Source organism: Patella vulgata, chromosome 7 (genome assembly GCF_932274485.2).
Source record: "Patella vulgata chromosome 7, xgPatVulg1.2, whole genome shotgun sequence".
In the NCBI taxonomy this organism is placed as follows: domain Eukaryota; kingdom Metazoa; phylum Mollusca; class Gastropoda; family Patellidae; genus Patella; species Patella vulgata.
Window position 1 is genome coordinate 24,547,160 of NC_065885.2, and position 21,852 is coordinate 24,569,011.

Here is a 21,852-nt window from a genome sequence, read left to right on the forward strand (position 1 = left end):
GTGATATAAGAAGGTGCACGTGCGACTGCTTGGGACTTTCGAATTGACTGCCACGGAAATCGGGTCAGACTTTCAAATACTTCTTGGGAAAGCTAATGGTGAGTATATTTATTGTTAAAAACCATATCATGGATTACAAGGTAAGCACTAAATTTACTAATTATGTTAAATTATAGAATATAATGATGAGTGCATAGTAGACGTTACGTTTCTCGAAATAATCAAGCTGACCAAACATTCAATTTGTCGTAGCCGTAGTGAATAGAACACAGCCTGAATAGTTTAACAATGTGCTGTATTTGTTAGAAAGTCTTTGTCGAGTTTTGCTACCTGTCAGTACATGGCTCTCCGTTCCCAGTCGGGAGAGGGGGTTTGAATGGTCGGATGGTCTAACGCGTGAGCTTTAGTTTATGAATTCTGTCAATGCATGGGTTCGATTCCACAACGTACGTGACAAGTAGTAGGGTCGCCTGCCGAACCTCGTTCTTTTTATGCGGGTCCTCTAGCTCCGGTTTCCTCCCACTTCTAAAAACCCCAATGCACAGGTGAATACTGCCCTACAAAGGAGAAAGGCAGTATCTGCAACATAATCTTAGTGTAGATACTGCCTTCTTCCTTTGCACGGCAGAATATATTATTGAAATAAAATTTTACCAATGTCGTGAGGACCTAGTTTGGGTCAGTTCACAGTATTCCCCCCACCCCCCATCATCAAACCTTTCAGTTAAATCTTGTTCCCAACAGCAATGCATACCTAATTTCTTACAATCTATCAACTACGCGGATGTTATGTGTATGGAAGACCAAATGGGGCAATATTCATGATTCTAGTTTCTACATTCCAGTTTGAACATTTTAGACACGAACGCAACATTCTAAACTAATGATTCTTGTTTCTACATTCTTATGTCAACATTTCATCCACAAAATCAACATGTTAAACAAAAAATTGACTTTGTTTCATTTTCGGCGTTTTATCGGTAACTTTTATATATCATTAAATATTAAAATTAAAAAATAATTTCTTAATTTTACAATTTGAACTCTTATGAAAATATTTTCTACGTTTCAAAAAGTCTTGAAGTTAAAATCTTGAAATGAAAATGTCCAGAAAAATATAATGAATTATCAACATTATTAAATCAGTATTGAGAGATAACTGTCACTAACATCATCGTTTTATCTGTAGTCGCGAGAATTCGTAGTGAAAAATTGTATTGCCAGTAGTGTATATTTTTATTTTTTCAGTGAATGAAATAAATATGGAGTCCCTCTTGATATTTTTAGCCGTTTTGGTAAGTTATATAATCAACTGGGTCGTCACAAAAACTTTTAAATCCGGATGGGTGGACGATACTAATCCGTATTTAATAATAGTTGAAGGACCAAAGTTGACTGCAAAATAGTCAGGGTGGTAGTCTAAACAAATATTTTGTAACGTAAATAAGTGTCATCTGAAAATTGTATGTTTATGCCCAATAATTCTATCTACTCTACCATACTGTGCATTTGTGTGATTGTGACAGACAATGGCCAGAATATTCCCCCTTTGCAATTTTGTATCATTAGGTCACTCGTTGAGTCAACTGGTGTGGTTTCGATTCCCCGGTTGTACGTGATAAGGAGTGGGGTCGCCTGTCCAACCTCGTGGGTTTTCTCCGGGTCCCCCGGTTTCCTCCCACTGCTAAAGACCCCTACGCGCAAGCGAATTATTGAAATAAAATTGAACCATGTTAGTCCCGAAATGACCTAGTTTGTGTCGAGTGGACGATAAACCCCATTTTCTCCCTCCGCGTATTTTCATGTGAAGCAATATACCACCAGCCTCGTCGTAGTAAATTCGTGGATTCTATTTTATGTTTTGGTTTTATGCTATTTTTAAAAAATTGTAATGACTTTTGAGGTCTTTCAATTTGTTTTAAGTTCCCATACTCATGAAGATTCTCAACTTGGTGAAGTGTATTCTGCAGCGCCCTTTGCCTTGATGTAATGTATAATTTTAATGTATTTTTTCCATATTTACAGGTTTCCTCGGTAGCTGCCTTCGTCCCAGGCAAATGTAAGTTTGATTTATATTTATAATCCGTAACTACTGTAATATATATTTTAGGTTAGAGCAGGTGTATTGCTGGATCACTTGACTGCTGTTCGGACTAACAAGACACCTGTCATTAGAGCATAATCAATATACCTGTTCAAATCCATAACATGTCCTCCCCATTTCGCCATGTTACTTCCCTTTTTTATTCTAAACATTAAAACGTACCCCAAACATCATAAAGAGATGAAATTATGAATTAAGAAATTTTTACTGGATAATGATGCATGACTCCGAATTTAATTTTCATATAAAACAATCTACCATAGACGTTATCGAAAAAGATCAGTGGCGGCTACAATCTCAGAACATATGTCATCTGGAAAAGCCCCCACGCCCACCCTACCCCGAAAACATTTTCACGTTGACGTACATTGTCGTCGCCCCTGTCCGTCCGGACGTCCAGTTTTTTTGTGGACATTCTACAGGTCACATGTTTTTATTCAATTTTGACACTACTTGAAATAAAGGTCTATCTCCTATCTCGGTTCTTTTAAATATTGGCATCTATCTGACCATAACTTATGGATTATGGTCCCTGATTATACGAAAAATCACGTTTTTATACGCCCACATTTTCATGTGGACGTATTATGCCGTCGCCCCTGTCCGTCCGTCCGTCCGTCCACAATTGTTTGTGGACTCTCTACTGGTCACAATTCTTATCCGATTTCGACGAAACTTGAAATATAGGTTTATCCCCAAAAGATCTCGGCTGCTTTCGATATTGGCATGTATCGGATCGAAACTTCATGGATTATGGACCCTGTTTGTACGAAAAATCACGTTTTTAGCTTGTGGACCCTATAGAGGTCACAATTTTTATCCGATTTTGTTGAAACTTGAAATGTAAGTTAATAACCCAAAGATCTCGATTCCTTTCGATATTTGCCCATATCGGACCGTAACTTCCTGAATTATGGCCCCTGATTGTACGAAAAATCACGTTTTTAGCTTGTGGACCCTATAGAGGTCATAATTTTTATCCGATTTAAAAAATCGTATTATTATATCACTATTACACCCTAAGGACGGCTGATTTTGAATTTTGTGAACATCGGCCCAAAACTGACCGATAAAATGGCCGCCCTTCATTCTCAAATAGCGTAAAAATATGGTATATCAAGGTTGTGGACCATATAGAGGTCACAATTTTTATCCGATTTTGTTGAAACTTGAAATGTAAGTTTATAACCCAAAGATCTTGGTTCCTTTCGATATTCGCGCATATCGAATTGTAATTTCCTGAATTATGGCCCTTGATTGTAGGAAATCACTTACGTTTTAGCTTGTTCTCTATCCATCTCTCGAAAATGTGGGCGTATCCTGCCTGGCAGCCGCTGGTTTTTTAAACTTGTGGACACCCGAGAGGTCATAATTTGCATCTGAGTTTGATGAAACTTGAAATGCATGTTTATAACCCAAAGATCTTAGTCCCTGTCGATATTCGCGCATATCGGAACGTAACTTCCTGAATAATGGCGCCTGATTGTACTTAAAATCGCGTTTTTTAGCTTGTGGTCTCTCTAGAGGTCAAAATTATTATGATTTAAAAAACCGTAAGAACATATCATTACACCGTTGGTCGAGTTCGAATTTCGTGAAAATCGTACGCAAATAGTGTAAACATATGGTATATCAAAGTTGTGGACCTCCTTGAGGTCACAATTTTGATCAGATTTTGATGAAACTTGAAATACATGTTTATAGCCCAAGGATCCTGGTTCCTGTCGATATTCGCGCATATCGAAACGTAACTTCCTGAAGTATTGAATATGACCTTTGATTGTACGAAAAAACGCGTTTTTAGCTTGTGGTCCCGCTAGAAGTCAAAATTTGTGTTCAATTTTGAAAACCGTTTAAATATATCACAATTTTTATCCAATTTAAAAAAAAAAACATTTAAATTTATCACCGTCACACTCTAATGACGATTGAGTTCGAATTTCGTTAAAATCTGACTGCAACTGTCTGACAAAATGGCGGCTCCTTGTACGTAAATAGTGTAAAAGTATGCCATACCAAGGTTGTGGAACCTCTAGATGTCACTTGTTATCCGATTTTGATGAAACTTAAAATACATGTTTATGTACCAAAGATCTTGGTTCCTTTCGCTATTTGCGCATATCAGACCCTAACTTCCTGGATTACAGCCCCTGATTGTACGAAAAATCGTGCTTTTCAGTGTGTGGATTCTCGAGAGGTCACAAGTTTTTTTTTCGATTTTAAAAACTGTTTAAATATATCGGATCCACGGTGGCTAGGTGGGTAAGGCGCTGGCTCGCTAGCCTGGAGGTCGGGTGTTCGATCCCTGCATTGGCCGAGAAAGTTCATCCCGATTTTCCGACGTGGTTTCCCCTTGTCAGTGATGCAGGCCGGAGGGCCTGACAAGGACAGCTGTCTAGTCCTTCGGATGAGACGAAAAACTAGGTCCCGTGTATACATTGGAATGCACGTAAAAGATCCCTTGGCAGTTGGAATTCGATATAAGAGTAGGCGATAGTGCCGCTGCCCGGGCAAAATTTCCCTCATAGCACACTGTGTGGCGTATGCCCGTCTTCATTAGCCCAGTATAGGAGCAGAACAGTAGGACGTTAAACCCCATTTCATTTTAAATATATCACTTCTTGACCATAATGACGGGGAAAATCAAAACGAACTTCCCGACAAAATGGCCGCTCTGTGTACGCAAAACGTGTAAAAGTATGTAATACGAAGGTCCGATTTTGATGAAACTTAAAATATGTCTTTATATCCCAAAGATATTTGCGCATTTCAGACAATAACGTTCTGGATTATGGGTGGCCCCTGATTGTACGAAAAACCGCCTTTGTTTTTAGCTCGTTCTCAATCCATCTCTTGCGAAATGTGGGCGTATCTTGTCTGGCAACCGCTGATTTTAAATACTATTTATTTTAGCGTGGACCTGCAATTTGAAGTGAAGTTGTCAAACATCCATATTGTACCACATGTGAAATGTTAATGATTTCGGTACAACATTTTAATTTTTTAATTATTCCACTTTAAAAGGTTTACTCGATTATTCTGAGCAACCCGTCATACAACTGGTCTAAATTGATTCTGATTAGCAATCATTTGTTCTGATCGACCTCGAAAATTTAATTTTTTCTATAGTCTTTATAATCAATTGTTTTTCTGTTCATTTTAGTAAAGGTCGACTGTGGTGCCTACCCAAATAAACCAGCTACATTGCATTTCAGCGGGGATGCAAAAGCGGTATTTGCGTTTGCGGATATCGGTCAAGTCTGTCGATTTAAAGAAACGGACGTTACGGGAGATTTTACTTTAACAGTTGGCTACAAGAAGGGAGATTCTTGTAAATTTATTGTAAGTTTACAGTTGAATATACATTATGGGAGATTAGATAAAGAGCTGGGAGTTCTCACTATAATAGTTAAACAAGAAAATGTAAAGGGAATTTGCTGAAAATTTCAGTCAAATTGAACCTCTAACATTTAGATAACATTTCAGGCCTAAAGTAAGACCTGAAATCTGCAAATTTAACTCTTGCATAATGAATGTTTAAATAGATGATTATAGTAAACGGCATATTAGAGTAAAATAGACTGTAATAGTTATAAAATAAAGTAGACTGTAATATTAGTGATCAGTATTATAGAATAAAATAAGACTGTAATAATTATAATCAGTATTATAGAATAAAAAAAGACTGATAATAGTAATCAGTATTATAGTATAAAATAAGACTGAAATAATACTGATCAGGGTCCGTATTCAAAGGTTTTCTTAAATTTGAGTAAAAATACTTAATTTTTCCAGGTTTTCTTAAAGTTGAGTAAAAATACGTAATTTTTGATAATTTATGTAACGGTGAAGTAGTTAAAAAGTGAATGTACAAGCTGACTGAAAGAGGTAACCCTATAGATGTTTTCCAAATCGTATTTTGGAAACTGCACGGTCAAACTTGTCCCCGTCGTCGGAAACCTTAACCACGAACCAAATATTCCTCTGCCGACCTTGTTTTGTCCTTTGTTTCGGTGCTTTGTTTTATCGAAATTCGAGGTCATAACTACAACGTTTCACATAGAAAGGGAAAATGTAATCAAGTTTTGATTGTAAATTAGGGACGTCACTAAAACCAAGTTGAATTTTCTACACGAAAAGGAAACAGATGAAAATTGGATGCCATACAACATATTTATGACTTTGATCGCTGTTTATATGCACCATTACAGATTTTAAATTGTTGCCAGAAATGTGACGATAGATAATCGACTGTGGGATACCTTGTTCAGGACGGATGGCCTGACAAGGACAGCTGTCTAGTCGTTCGGATGGGACGAAAACCCGAGGTCCCGTGTACACATTGGCGTGCACGTAAAGACCCCTTAACAGTTGGAATTCGATATGAGTAGGCCGTAGTTCCGCTGTCCGGGCAAAATGTCCCTCATAGCAGACTGTATGGCATATGCCCGTCTCCGTTAACCCAGTTCGGAGCAGAACAGTAGGACGTTAAACCCCATTTCATTTCGGATATCTTGTTCATTACTTTTTTGTATTTAGAAGTACACATCACGAGTTTACATTTAAAGAAGTTAGAAACGTAGGCCCCGAGTACACATTGTTGTGCACGTAAAAGAACCCTTGACAGTTATATACTCAGCCAAATTAAAAACTTGACACTGATGAATTTCAACAAATATTTTTTTCTGGTAAGTCAAATAAATTTTAAAATGTTTCTAACGATAGTAAGTAGTTAGAAGCCTTTAATTTCATAAAATTGTAAAGTTACGTGGATCACGTGACTTTTGAGCATATAAAGATCAAAACCCAGAAAAACACGTGCAAACACAAACTCGTGAGGTCAATCGATGCAAGTTTGCTTAAACTGAACACGCACACGTAACTTGAACTGGAAAAACAAATTAAAATTGTTATTTTCATTGTTAGAAAATGCCGCGCCTTTCAAATGTAGAACGTCTACGTGCTATAGGTAGGCTCTATGCTGGTCAGTCTGTGGTCACTGTTGCGGGAGCCTTTAATTGTTCACGCCATACAATAATTAATCTTAGAATGAGAGTGCTTCAAACTGGAACTATTGCCGACCGCCCAAGGGCGGAAGCGCCACGTGTGACGTCACTTCAGGAAGATCAAGCAATACGATTACGTCATCTTAGAAACAGATTTGTCACTGCACACACTGTTCGAAATCGCTTGCAGGATGCTGGTCTTCGAGCTCGGAGGCCCTATAATGGACCAATATTGACACCTCTTCATCGCCGTAACCGACTTGTGTGGGCCACAAGACACATAAGATTTACTCAAAGACAGTGGAATTCGGTTGTCTTTAGTGACGAATCTCGATTCACTTTGAGATTTGCCGATAGCAGGGTCCGAGTGTACCGCAGACGAGGTGAACGTTACGCTCAAGTATGCGTCAGAGAAGTTGACCAATTTGGTGGCGGCAGCGTCATGGTTTGGGGTTCTTTTTGTGCACATGGACGTTTTCCTCTTGTTGTTGTCCAAGGGAACTTAAATGCTGTCCAGTACAGGGATCAGATTTTGCAACCTGTTGTTCTGTTTATGCAGAGACATGGGCCTGGACTAACGTTTCAACAAGACAATGCTCGACCCCCATACAGCAATTGCTACCCAGAATTTTTTAAGAAATGCCGGTGTCCAAGTCCTGGATTGGCCGTCGCTTAGCCCCGACCTTAATCCTATTGAACACATCTGGGACGAACTGGGTCGACGTGTTCGTCAGCAAGTGTATCCACCACTGACGTTGCAGGACCTTCAACATGCTCTTGCTGAGCAGTGGCGACGTCTTCCTCGGGTAGTGTTTACTAATGTTCTGAGATCCATGAGAAGACGTTGTGTGGCAGTACGAGACGCTAGAGGAGGCCACAACCGTTACTAAACATTTTATTCCGATTGTTCTCCAAATCTGTGAATTTCATTTTGGGGGGTACTGTGACATCACGAACGTTATCAATGTCAAGGACTTTCGGCGAGACGTATTCTTGCTTTCTGTTGATGTCAAGGTCGTCTGTGCACAACATAACACTAAAATAGTTGCCTTAAACCAAATATTAAAAATCTAGTCCCAAAAATCCCGAGTGTCAAGTTTTTAATTTGGCCGAGTATAATTCGATATAAGATTAGAACGGGCAAAATTTATTATAGCGCATGCCCACCCCCATTAGCCAAGTCGGAACAGAAAATTAGGACGTAAAACCCTATTTCATTTCAATAAATAACCTATCTAATTTAAAGGGACAATAACACTCTTGCTGGCTTGAAAGCTCCCGAAAATAAATAATATCTCTATCTAAGTACTAGATGTTTAAGTGTCCTACCTGTTGTGTAAATTATCCATTACATCCTATTTAACTTGTCCAGAGGGTTCGAAAATATTTTTAAATCGAAGTTTCATTTGAAAAGGTTTACGTTAGACATTTCAAGCCATTATGTTGAAATATTCTAAAATAGTACAATTTGTTGACCAGAATAAAGATTGGGACATATTATTCAGTTACAACAAGAGTGGTATTGAGCCTTTAACTTTGGTCAGTGGCAAAGTTTAAGGTCGATAGTGAAAAATAAGATGTTGATGAACATATTGTTAGCCGTAAGTCCAACTTGCTGCTTTTAAGCTTGTAAATGGGGTGGCCTGACAATCCATCTACATTTTACTCAATCATGTATATGCACTTAACCCGAACCCTGCTGGTTACACATTGTCGATTATTTACGGATTTGATTTATCCTTTAGCAATCTGCTCCAGATAGAGATAATTTTGTTATAAATGTTGAGACAAGAACTCTTCATGAAAAAGTGGAAGGTGCAGATGATGAAAGGTTTATTGTGGCTTGTAACTATATGAGATTTGCTGAAGTTGAACTAAAATACGAAATCGTCAGTCAGTAAGTAGCTAACAGATATGTGGTATGATTGTTTCCAAAAGTGAAGATGCCTTGGCTCATTGCTAAATTTTGTGAGGTTTTTCCAACCAAATGTTTTTAGTATGGTTTTGAATGGTTTCTGTGGGAGATTGTATGAACACGAAAGCTGACCTCAGTTATTCGACATTTTCTCTTTCCATTGAACGTCATATTCCCGAAGCAGTGGCTTCAAACATGATACGTTTATTAACCATTGGCGCATTTACTATGGTAAAGATGTTACTGATTTATTACGATTAGTCCCGATTTCCTGAATTATGGCCCTTGATTGTAGGAAAAATCACTTTCTTTTTAGCTTGTTCTCTATCCATCTCTCGAAAATGTGGGCGTATCCTGCCTGGCAGCCGCTGGTGTATCTTTTAATATATACAAATGTAATGGCACACTACAGAGCATCACAACAGATGTACATTGCACTATAGCCCCTATGGTTAAAAAATAAATGTTTGGCGGCTATGTCTTACATGAAAATATAGAGATGTCCTTGCATCCCTTCCCACAGTTAGCGTTGACCGTTTCATCGATTTCAAGACATGCCAATTTTAAAAAATGTATTGTCAATATTATTTTAGATATAAACCACCATTAATGCAACTGTACAACAAAGCGAAGAAAGCTAAATCTGTATTCACGGTTTATTTAACCAACATCATGGGAAATGCTCTAACAGGAGCCGTGGCAGAAAAAAGAATTGTCAAGATGAGAGCTAAAATGAGCCGTAAGTTAAACCATGCCTTCCATAGTCCAAAATGTGTTCACTGTTTACTACAGATACAAATGGTTTGTAGTTAATGCCATTAAAACTGAACAATCTTCTATACTCACCACAGTATGTATATTTGTTTTTGTGTGGTGATCAAGTTTTGATTAGTTGTTGTTCATAGTGTTTAACGTCCGCTTCCACCGAAGGTGATATCGCAGACAAGACTTATTATATATTTTTTTTTTATTGTCTTGGCGCACGCGCATCTTTCCTGTGGGAGGAATCTGGAGTACCCGGAGTAAACCCACGAGGTTGAGAAGGCGCCCCTATCTCCAAGCCACATACGCTCATACCAGGGATCGAAACCACAGCCGCAAACCAGCGGTGACCGGCCAGCTAGAGGTCGAAGCGAGGCACTCTAGACCACTAGGCCGTCCCAACCCCCTAGTGCTAGTGAAGACAGGCATACGCCATATAATGTACTATGAGAGAAATTCTGGCCGGACAGAGGCTCATACGCCAACTCTCTAACGTATTCCAACTATTAATGGTTGTTTTACGTACATGCCAACGTGAACACGGGGTCTTAGTTTTCCGTGCCAGCCGAACGCCTGGGGGATGTTCCTGGAAGATAATATGGGTGTATTCTTATTGCAGCTGCCAAATCTGATGGTTCCGCATCTGAGGTTGGATTTCAGCCAGTACAATGTGTAGCCGAACCAGATAAAGGCGGTAGACAATTAGTGATATTGTCTGATGGGTATTACATTTACATTTGATTTTTATAATACCATATGTACTCGGCCCTTCGCACTGTCCTGTAAGCTGTACTCGGTTAAAATCTTGGACTTCCCCTCGCCCGTTAATGCTAGCTACCATTGTTGTTTAATTCTTGATCTTTGTATATATCACTTTTTATGTGGAAGTAAATCGCCACCCCCGTCCGTCTGTTCACCAATCTGTTAAACAATCTAAAGGACCGTATTGATGTTTTTCTTCAAACGTGTTAGTATAATAAGAAAAAAAACCTGTCAAAAATCAGAATCCATGCAGTGTTATCTCCGCAGAAATTCGCCCGTGTATATGTTATCACTCGTCACTTCAGTCAGTTATGTAGAAGGATAACTCGTGTTTTCCTTTTGTGTTCGTCACTTCCTTTCTTGAAATCTTCATAACCAGTTCTATCACATTATGTGATGACTGACACCAATATTGTTCCATATACAACTGGCGGTAGTTTTTACTTTGATGTCCATAGCAGTTATATCTCATAACAACCTGTCATGACATATCAACCGCTAATGACGTCATCTCAGGTCAATATATTCGGCTCATATCAACCGCTGATGACGTAGATGATCGAAATAATACAAAAAAACCACAGAAATAAATTTTTATTCTTTTGACAATTAAAATTTGTTATGGTACAGTTTCTAACATTCATGACCGAAATAGACGGCGTACTTATCGAAATACATGTATTTAGATCGGTTATCCATGTCTAAGACATCTTTCAGAATTTTCTTTTCGTCCACATTGCGATTATTTCTCCACACACTACCATATCAACCTCAGGTAGGTTAATATCCTATACATAACACTAAATCGCTAGCCGCTTAATACGAGGTTCCATATATACTATTCAAAAAAAGTAGGGGATATTTGATTTTTAAGTGTTATTAAAGTCACCTAATGAAACTGACGAAACATTGCGATTCTTTCTCCACACACTACCATATCAACCTCAGGTAGGTTAATATCCTATACATAACACTAAATCGCTAGCCGCTTAATACGAGGTTCCATATATACTATTCAAAAAAAGTAGGGGATATTTGATTTTTAAGTGTTATTAAAGTCACCTAATGAAACTGACGAAGAAACAAATGACAAAATGAAATGAAGTTCACATTCATCGATTTATTCCAAATGATCGTTAGACTAAGTAAGGCACAGACTGACCATTATAAGGGTAAAATGATACCCGGGGTCAAACAGCAAAGTTACCACAGCATCACAACCAAGTCAGTAACGGGTAAATCCTCCTCTGTTTGCCAAACAAGCATTGATCCGACGTGGCATACTCCTAATGAGACGTCTACGGTCATTTTGGTCCAGATTGTCCCATTCCTGTTGCAACGCAGCAGCAAGTTCTTGGACATTGGCAGGACGTTGTTGACGTTGACGTAACCTCTGTCCAAGCATGTCCCAGACATGCTCGATGGGGGAGAGGTCGGGACTCAGTGCTGGCCAAGGTAATGTGGTGATGTTCTGTTGTTGGAGGTAACCTGTAACGATCCTGGCCCTGTGACATCTTGCGTTGTCATCCTGGAAGATGAAACGGCGGCCATGACGTCGTGCGAACGGCACAACATGGACTGCCAAGATGTTGTCCCGATAGTACTGGCCTGTAACACGCCCTGCAACAACATGTAAAGCCGTTCTTCCAGCAACAGTGATGCCTCCCCACACCATAACAGAACCACCCCACACCATAACAGAACCACCCCCAAATCGATCATGTCTGATGACGTTAACGTCTTGGAAGCGCTCGTTTCGACGACGCCACACCCTCCTACGTCTGTCCAAAAAATCAACAGTGAACCTTGACTCATCTGAAAACATCACATTGCTCCAGCGTCGATTATCCCAGTGTTGACGATCCCTACACCAACGACGTCTTGCCTGAATGTGATGATCTCTCAAACAAGGGATCACGCGAGGACGTCGGGCGCGAAGGTGACCCCTATGCAGTCGATTCCGAATCGTCTGGCCACTCACTCTCACACCAGTGTCTGTTTGAAGACGAGCGCTGATCTGATTTGCTGTGATGACACGATTTCTCAAGGCCAGGGTACGGATAAATCGATCCTGGGCTTGAGTTGTCGCCCTTGGTCGATCTGAGCGTGGTCTGTCCTGTACAGATTGTGTATCACGGTATCTGGACCATAGCCTGCTTATGACAGACTGAGAAACATTCATCGTCCGCGCCACAACCGCCTGTGTTGTGCCGATCTGTAGCATGCCAAGGGCACGTAACCTTTCATTTTGGGTAAGCCGACGCATATCAAAATTTGTTTTCTGGTCACTAAAACAATTAAACTGATGTTTCCATCCTGGAATTCAATGCCACAATGACTGTAACATTCAAAGTCAGAGTCGTGCAAATCTTGGGTTGGACCCCCATGATGATCCCAAGCATCACCTGCATTCCATGCGGTAGCCATTGGTGCGTTTGGGCGTCACATGTAACTGGAAATGTTTCTTCTGTTAGGTTCTATAGTGACTTTTTTCGTAGTCATTTGCATATTTTAGTATTATGCCCCCAAAATCAAATATCCCCTACTTTTTTTGAATAGTATATACTAAACAGTAAAAAACGTCAGAGTACGATTTCAAAATCAGAGGGGCACTTTAATCAATCATAATTCTAGAAAACGACTTGATAAATGAATCAAAGCAATATTTTGTGAACAGTATGTTGACACATTAGTGATTAATTCTCATCACAATTCCAAGACATTACGAGAAGGTTTAAGAGTCTGTACACAGTCTATACATCGGTATCTTGTTTGGCCACCGCGGGTATCACGTGGCTAAGTGGGTAAGACGCTAGCTCGCTAGCCTGGAGGTCGGGTATTCGATCCCTGCATTGGCCGAGAAAGTTCATCCAGATTTTCCGGCGTGGTTCTCCCTTGTCAGTGATGCAGGACGGAGGGGCTGACAAGAAAGCTGTCTAGTCGTTCGGATGGGACGAAAAACCGAGGTCCCGTGTACACATTGGCGTGCACGTAAAAGATCCCTTGGCAGTTGGAATTCGATATAAGAGTAGGCCGTAGTGCCGCTGTCCGGGCAAAATTTCCCTCATAGCACACTGTATGGCGTATGCCCGTCTTCATTAGCCCAGGTTAGGAGCAGAAAAGTAGGACGTTAAACTCCATTTCATTTCATTTGTTTGGCCACCGCGAGTGTCAATAACAGCAGCTCAGCGTCTGTACATGGAGTGGACCAGACGATTGATGGACGCCATTGGCACGTGAAACCACACTCTCAGAAAAACCTGGCGCAATCCATCGGCTGTGTTTGGTCTCGGTACGACGTTATTAAGTCTCCTCTGAATTTCATCCCAAAGATGTTCAATCGAGTTTAATTCCGGACTAATGGCTGGCCAGTGCATAACGTTGACACCGTTCTGCTGTGGAAAGTCCCGAGTAACCCTGGTGGTGTGGGCACTGGCGTTGTCATGTTGGAAAACTTTGTTTCGATGACGTGCGCAATGTGGTATGACCATGGACCGTGTATAGATGGACAGGCAACGCCCACGAAGCCTTTAGAATTCTGTGCAGCGGCAAAAGAGAGACCTGACAATCGTGACTAAATTAAATTAGCTCCCCTCGCGCAAATACCTGTATTAAGTTTAAAAGCAAAGAAACAGAAATCAATTCATAATATTTTTATTAATCTTGCTACTCTTTTTTTTTTGAAACCCATACATTGATAGACTACTAACTGATGATTGGGGTGTAAATATATCAACACATCGTCTTTGTTTACTTCGGACGCGCCTATGTGAATCCGAGAAAAAAACGTCGAGTTCTTCTTAAAAACAAATCTACTTAAACACTCTTTTAATTTTTACTTCTGCACAATTAATCATCATTCCGGACAGTATTATACCTGAACTTTATTTTCATAATTTTAAAATCCTTCATACATACGGGAATTTGGAGTATTAAGCAAAACCAAAATGCTTACAAAACCTACGAAAATATTGAAATCGATAATTTCACAATTTTCAACTGCTGCATTTGGAAATTTCAAAGTTTCAAACTGGACAAATTCGTCACTACCGGATAGGAATACTTATCAGGTTGAAAAATTACCGTGTAAATTGCAAGGAGTTCGAGAAATTAATCAGTATAAAATCCCGCAATGTCAAAAATCACATCGCTTGATTTGCCGTTGACATTGAGATCTCGCCGTGTCTCGCGCGAGCGGCAGAGAATCCAACAAACGGGACTCGTTGCCTGTTCATCTATACACGGTCCATGGTATGACGTGGGGTCTGAGAGCTTGATCGATGTGGCGCACTTCTGTGATGCCGCCTCTTCTCGCTGGACCAAGATTTTGGAACACCAAAGGAGCCCTCTGGTTCAGGCCGATTCCTCCCCATGAGTCACGTTCCATGACAAATTGGTCAGAATAACGCTGGCCACGTCAACGCCATATTCTAGTCCTGTCATCTTCAGTTGATACGCAATGCCGACTCATCTGTGAACAGAACAGTTCTCCATTGCCTGTTCTGGTGTTGGGCAAACTGTAGACGTTCCCGTCGATGGTGAGGATCGGTCCATGGTAAGGTTTACAGCAATGGATGTTCTCTCTGGTGAGACAACGGCACACTGTATCGGTACTTAAGGGTCTTCCGTGTATTCCCACTGTCTGACGTGCTGTATCAGATGCCTGTGTGAAGGCATTCTGCACGTGCTGTCGCACAACATGATGGTCTTGTCGCCTTGTGGTAACCCTTGGTCTACCAGTTCGGGGGCGATCATAGTGTCGGTTGCCTGAAAGCGTTGCTGAAACTTGTAGATGGTCCGAACATTGACCCTGGAAGTGATTGGCAACGGCTTGGGCAGTGTGGCCAGCGTCGAGTCTTCCAAGCGCCTGGTTCCTCTGAGCTGTCGTAAGTCATGGCATGCTGCTGACGTTGAAGTCTGAATGATTCAACCAGGTATGCGGGGTGCATTTTATAGGGCTGGTCCCGGTGAACAGCACGAGCAGCATGAGTTACATAAAAATCATGGAAAACACATTACCATCTGAGAAGTCGGGTTGCGTTTTTGAGAACATTTCCTGGGTTCAATTCTGTGTTTGGGAAGGAGCCTTATTGCTCAGGTAAAGTTGGAGATGTGGTCACAAATATACAATAAAAACATTTGGCACGTTTTGTACAATGCGTCTATTCAGAGTAACATACCAACCTGATGTTTCTTTTGCTGCTTAGTATAATTTACCATCCGGTTCCATAGTTAACCCGTCACTGAAAATGTTTATATTTTTAGGTGTGGAACAGGATTTCCTTGGACAAAAAAGCAAGGTTTTACAATGAACGGTCTTATTGGAGATAGTCCCAACTTTCGACTTTTTAGGCTGGATAAACGACAAGGAATTAAAATCAGTTGTGATTTTGTGGTTTGTACTAAACCCTGTAATGAGGTAAGACAAGTATTACGTATTTATATCAAAATATTGAGAAATATAATTGCAAATATACTATTCAAAAAAAGTAGGGGATATTTGATTTTGGGGGCATAATACTAAAATATGCAAATGACTACGAAAAAAGTCACTATAGAACCTAACAGAAGAAACATTTCCAGTTACATGTGACGCCCAAACGCACCAATAGCTACCGCATGGAATGCAGGTGATGCTTGGGATCATCATGGGGGTCCAACCCAAGATTTGCACGACTCTGACTTTGAATGTTACAGTCATCGTGGCATTGAATTCCAGGGTGGAAACATCAGTTTAATTGTTTTAGTGACCAGAAAACAAATTTTGATATGCGTCGGCTTACCCAAAATGAAAGGTTACGTGCCCTTGGCATGCTACAGATCGGCACAACACAGGCGGTTGTGGCGCGGACGATGAATGTTTCTCAGTCTGTCATAAGCAGGCTATGGTCCAGATACCGTGATACACAATCTGTACAGGACAGACCACGCTCAGGTCGACCAAGGGCGACAACTCAAGCCCAGGATCGATTTATCCGTACCTTGGCCTTGAGAAATCGTGTCATCACAGCAAATCAGATCAGCGCTCGTCTTCAAACAGACACTGGTGTGAGAGTGAGTGGCCAGACGATTCGGAATCGACTGCATAGGGGTCACCTTCGCGCCCGACGTCCTCGCGTGATCCCTTGTTTGAGAGATCATCACATTCAGGCAAGACGTCGTTGGTGTAGGGATCGTCAACACTGGGATAATCGACGCTGGAGCAATGTGATGTTTTCAGATGAGTCAAGGTTCACTGTTGATTTTTTGGACAGACGTAGGAGGGTGTGGCGTCGTCGAAACGAGCGCTTCCAAGACGTTAACGTCATCAGACATGATCGATTTGGGGGTGGTTCTGTTATGGTGTGGGGAGGCATCACTGTTGCTGGAAGAACGGCTTTACATGTTGTTGCAGGGCGTGTTACAGGCCAGTACTACCGGGACAACATCTTGGCAGTCCATGTTGTGCCGTTTCATCTTCCAGGATGACAACGCAAGATGTCACAGGGCCAGGATCGTTACAGGTTACCTCCAACAACAGAACATCACCACATTACCTTGGCCAGCACTGAGTCCCGACCTCTCCCCCATCGAGCATGTCTGGGACATGCTTGGACAGAGGTTACGTCAACGTCAACAACGTCCTGCCAATGTCCAAGAACTTGCTGCTGCGTTGCAACAGGAATGGGACAATCTGGACCAAAATGACCTTAGACGTCTCATTAGGAGTATGCCACGTCGGATCAATGCTTGTTTGGCAAACAGAGGAGGATTTACCCGTTACTGACTTGGTTGTGATGCTGTGGTAACTTTGCTGTTTGACCCCGGGTATCATTTTACCCTTATAATGGTCAGTCTGTACCTTACTTAGTCTAACGATCATTTGGAATAAATCGATGAATGTGAACTTCATTTCATTTTGTCATTTGTTTCTTCGTCAGTTTCATTAGGTGACTTTAATAACACTTAAAAATCAAATATCCCCCTACTTTTTTTGAATAGTATATTAAAGAAGCAAATAGCTGATACTATGAATTTTACAATTGCCCATATTCCACCCGTGAGGCCAATGCGTTCCAAGTCATTCGGATCAAACGAAATACTAACAACCTTGATGGTGGAAGTTTGAAATAGATTGGGCGGAGACGTCACATGTCTCTGTAAACTGGCTCCAGGGTGCTATTGGTTTTTCAGTGAACAGCAGGTTGGTTCTTCTGTTATATAGGTAGTGCATAATCAACGACTGTTGCATAGGTGGTCAATAAACAACTGTTGGTTTTTCAGTGAACAGCAGGTTGGTTCTTCTGTTATATAGGTAGTGCATAATCAACGACTGTTGCATAGGTGGTCAATAAACAACTGTTGCATAGGTGGTCAATAAACAACTGTTGCATAGGTGGTCAATAAATAACTGTTGCATAGGTGGTCAATAAACTGTTGCATAGGTAGTGAAACAACTGTTGTAGTGCATACTCAACCGTTGCAGGGCATACTCCACTGTTGCAGGGCATACTCGACTGTTGCATGGGCAGGGCATACTCGACTGTTGCATGGGCAGGGCATACTCGACTGTTGCATGGGCAGGGCATACCCGACTGTTGCATGGGCAGGGCATACCCGACTGTTGCATGGGCAGGGCATACCCGACTGTTGCATGGGCAGGGCATACTCGACTGTTGCATGGGCAGGGCATACTCGACTGTTGCATGGGCAGGGCATACTCGACTGTTGCATGGGCAGGGCATACTCGACTGTTGCATGGGCATGATCAACAACTGTAGCATGGGCATGATCAACAACTGTAGCATGGGCATGATCAACAACTGTAGCATGGGCATGATCAACAACTGTAGCATGGGCATGATCAACAACTGTTGTCTGGGCATGATCAACAACTGTTGTCTGGGCATGATCAACAACTGTTGTCTGGGCATGATCAACAACTGTTGTCTGGGCATGATCAACAACTGTTTGGGCATGATCATCAACTGTTGCACAGGTACTGCATGATCAACCGGTCATTGAATGTAATAACAGTATATTCTGAACTTCAGAATTCATGTGCTGCTGCAAGGAAAACTGTTATAAAGAACAAAAGAAGTATTAGGAACCCTGATGCGGTGCCGTCATATCTCAGTGGAACTCTAGATTTACTTATTTCTCCTGGTAAATATCTTTCTTCACAATAGGGGTAACTGCGTTTATATATCTCAGTGACGGACAACTCTTGCATACAATCTAATTAGGATACCCCCTATGTTACGACAAAGTCTAGTCACAGCCAGTCTAAGATAAAATCTCCAAAGCACTAATGTCTCTTTAACTGTTAATGTTGCGCTTTATTTGTCGCGGCCAGAAACAAACTTGTGACTGTTTTGGGGTGGCGGGGGTCTGAACACCCGACTGTTTGGTATATTATTAAGCTGCAATAGAAGTTTTTGCTCAAATGGAATTGTTGGGGGTTACGTTATATTACTCACTGTGAATACCCATTTCAAGCCAAGAAATGATTGAAATACAAAAATGTGGCTGGTTGGGTTTCTCGCAAATTTTAATCATATTTTTCTTTTTTGTAGGAAATAAAAGTACATCTTCAGAAAAGATTCAATCCGATGAGTCTGTTGCTTTGAAAAAATCGATTGTATTTGACGTGGAATCGCCCATTAAGGAAAGGTCAACGTTGTATTATGATTCCCATAAAGCAACTTTTTTTTCCGCCATCTTTATTGCCTCAAGCATTGTTCTCGTGTCAACAATAATTCTGACGACATTTATTTTGTCTAAAATCCACCAGACTCATAACCTGATACTTAAATGTAAAATGGCGTCTTAATAAAATTGGAATTAATCCCAAATGGTTTGATTTTGTATGAAAATTAGACTTCTTACGCTGATACCATCGCCTTCTATCAATGTCGATACCAAAGCTGTGATGTTTTGTGTTTGGCAGCGGCATTTACGCAACGGTTGTCATTAATGTCTGAATCCCCACTGTCAAACTCTGTCCGAGATAGAAGAAAGAACTTAAATTTTGGGCAGCAGCTTTTAGATATTTTCCCGATTTCTTTCATTGTACAATTAGCAGAACTGTAAGGGCAAGACCACCGACAAAATGCATGTATTCTGGACAACACGGACCAAAAAAGCAGACCGTATGGTCGAGGTTTCGGTAAATCATGCACAACTGAAAACACCTTTCATACACCAGTAGCCACCCATGTACTTTCGGGCATAATAAATTTGACTTTAGTGACTGCTATATTTAACGTGACAATGCTAAATTCCAGTTATTTTAATTTTTGAAAAACAATTAACAATTGACACCTGTTACCACTGTTTGTCGTGTATTTTGTACACGAGGAGCAGTCCATTTGCTGATTACACTATTTTGCTTGAATACACTATTTTGCCTATAACGTTTTTTAGGACTTCGAATTCTGTTTTATGGTTTGGATTGTTCGTACTTGGTTTTATTTTATTTTTATACTCGGGGCAGATGTAGCCGCCAACCCCGAACAGACTTCGCTCGGGGGGTCATAACTCCGAAACCGGAAGTGGTAGACTAACGCCACCTGGCCTATGTCACTCATCGGTCCGAGCTACCCCTATACTCCAAATTTCAGACACGGGGCAGACCTAGTGTAGCCGCCAACCCCGAACAGACCGGCTTCGCTCGAGGGGTCATAACTCCGAAACCGGAAGTGGTAGACTAACGCCAACTGGCCTATGTTACTCCCCGGTCCGAGCTACCCCTATACCCCAAATTTCAGACTCGGGGCAGACCTAGTGTAGCCAACCCCGAACAGACAGACAGACAAACGACAGTCACATATATATATATAGATTTACTCCCCTGGCAAACACTTCAAACAAAATTTCATTGTTAAAGGCTCAATACCACTCTTGTAACTGAATAATATGTCCCAATCTTTATTCTGGTCAACAAATTGTACTATTTTAGAATATTTCAATTAATTGATGATACAAATTTCATCTTAATACACCTTATTTAAAAATTTTGAAAAATTCAACATAATGGTTTGAAACGTCTAACGTAAAACTTTTCAAATGAAACTTCAATTTAAAAATATTTTCGAACCCTCTGGACAAGTAAAATAGGATGTAATGGATAATTTACACAACAGGTAGGACACTTAAACATCTAGTACTTAGATAGAGATATTATTTATTTTCTGGAGCTTTCAAGCCAGCAAGAGTGTTATTGTCCCTGTAACCGCCTTGACACTTGCTGTCCTGGCAAGATTTCCCTTAAAGGGACCATCCCGATTTTAAGGCTCAGGAATAAGTCCGTGTACGTATGAAATTTAAACGTCAAAATATAGAGGAATGGTGTATTTAGCGTTTCTCAAAATTCTGCTTATCTGGACAAGTAACCCTTTTAAGATTTCGGGTCAATTTTTTTTTTATTGGGTGGCCTGTACTTGGTTATGAATGATAAATTTCAACTACACGTTATTTTTATAAAATAAGTCACCGGTCTCCATTTCCAGATAAAGACGGACAGGTTTAAGTTGTTGAAAATGTATCGCGTATATTGAGTTAGTTGCTCGGCCCAAAGTAGAGGATTTTAACATAAAATTAAACATACATTATGCAAGAGCTAAATCTGGTTATTGCAAGTCTTTTTTTAGGCTTCAGATGTCATAGAAATTATAAATTAGATCTTTATTTACACAAGCACAAAATCAACTCTGTAGACCCATGGATGGCTTGGATTCAGCTTGGATTTAAACGGGATTTCGTTGACTGATTTAATTGTGAGCGGAGATTAACCATTACGTTGACGTCATACTCCCGGATCGAGGCTAAATGACAGTGTACGAAGCGAGGTCGCTGTTTAGCGATGCCTTAACAAATGACATCTAAACTATTTAAAGTGCAATAAACTAAACACAGATAATGACAAATTATACAATTCCTGGAGACCGTGTGATGACTAATACAGACGGACAGGTCTTCTGTCTTAATAATATCAATAAATATATTTTTATTTCCCCAATAGGGACGACGCCACTGGTGTATACCTATAGATTTATCATAATTGTATTAAAATATTATGTCCTATATTCAATTGATGTAATGCATGCCCAAAATACAAGTAAGAATGAAAATTTACTCAATCATTTTGTCCAATTGTTATAAAAATCCAAAAAGGTAAACAAATTCGGATATGATGACAGCAGACAAAAGACAGCAGAGATTATGTAGGTGGAGTTAACGCCTATCAATCAAAGGATCGGCCATACTAAGAATCGGTGAAGATGGAATTCAATCCCATTTCTAGTAAAAAAATTACACTGGTG

At 40.5% G+C, this 21,852-nt stretch overlaps 1 protein-coding gene across 1 annotated transcript; it reads left to right on the forward strand.

Moving 5' to 3' along the window:
* LOC126828637 (uncharacterized) lies at positions 1-19,383 on the forward strand. Its single transcript, XM_050558523.1, has 10 exons — positions 1-98; positions 1,249-1,295; positions 2,026-2,059; positions 5,268-5,446; positions 8,856-9,007; positions 9,619-9,764; positions 10,407-10,509; positions 15,815-15,968; positions 18,583-18,694; positions 19,105-19,383. Exons 2-10 carry the CDS (start codon positions 1,263-1,265, stop codon positions 19,359-19,361), a joined length of 1,170 nt encoding a protein of 389 aa, XP_050414480.1. The 5' UTR covers positions 1-98; positions 1,249-1,262; the 3' UTR covers positions 19,362-19,383.
* The last annotated feature ends 2,469 nt before the right edge of the window (positions 19,384-21,852 follow it).

What these genes read in the sequence shown, in the direction of transcription:
- LOC126828637 (XM_050558523.1), top strand. Translation starts at nt 1,263, where the DNA reads ATGGAGTCCCTCTTGATATTTTTAGCCGTTTTG. An exon ending in TGCCTTCGTCCCAGGCAAAT is followed by an intron (nt 2,060 to 5,267) that starts GTAAGTTTGATT and finishes TGTTCATTTTAG; the next exon opens with TAAAGGTCGACTGTGGTGCC. An exon ending in GTACTAAACCCTGTAATGAG is followed by an intron (nt 15,969 to 18,582) that starts GTAAGACAAGTA and finishes TCTGAACTTCAG; the next exon opens with AATTCATGTGCTGCTGCAAG.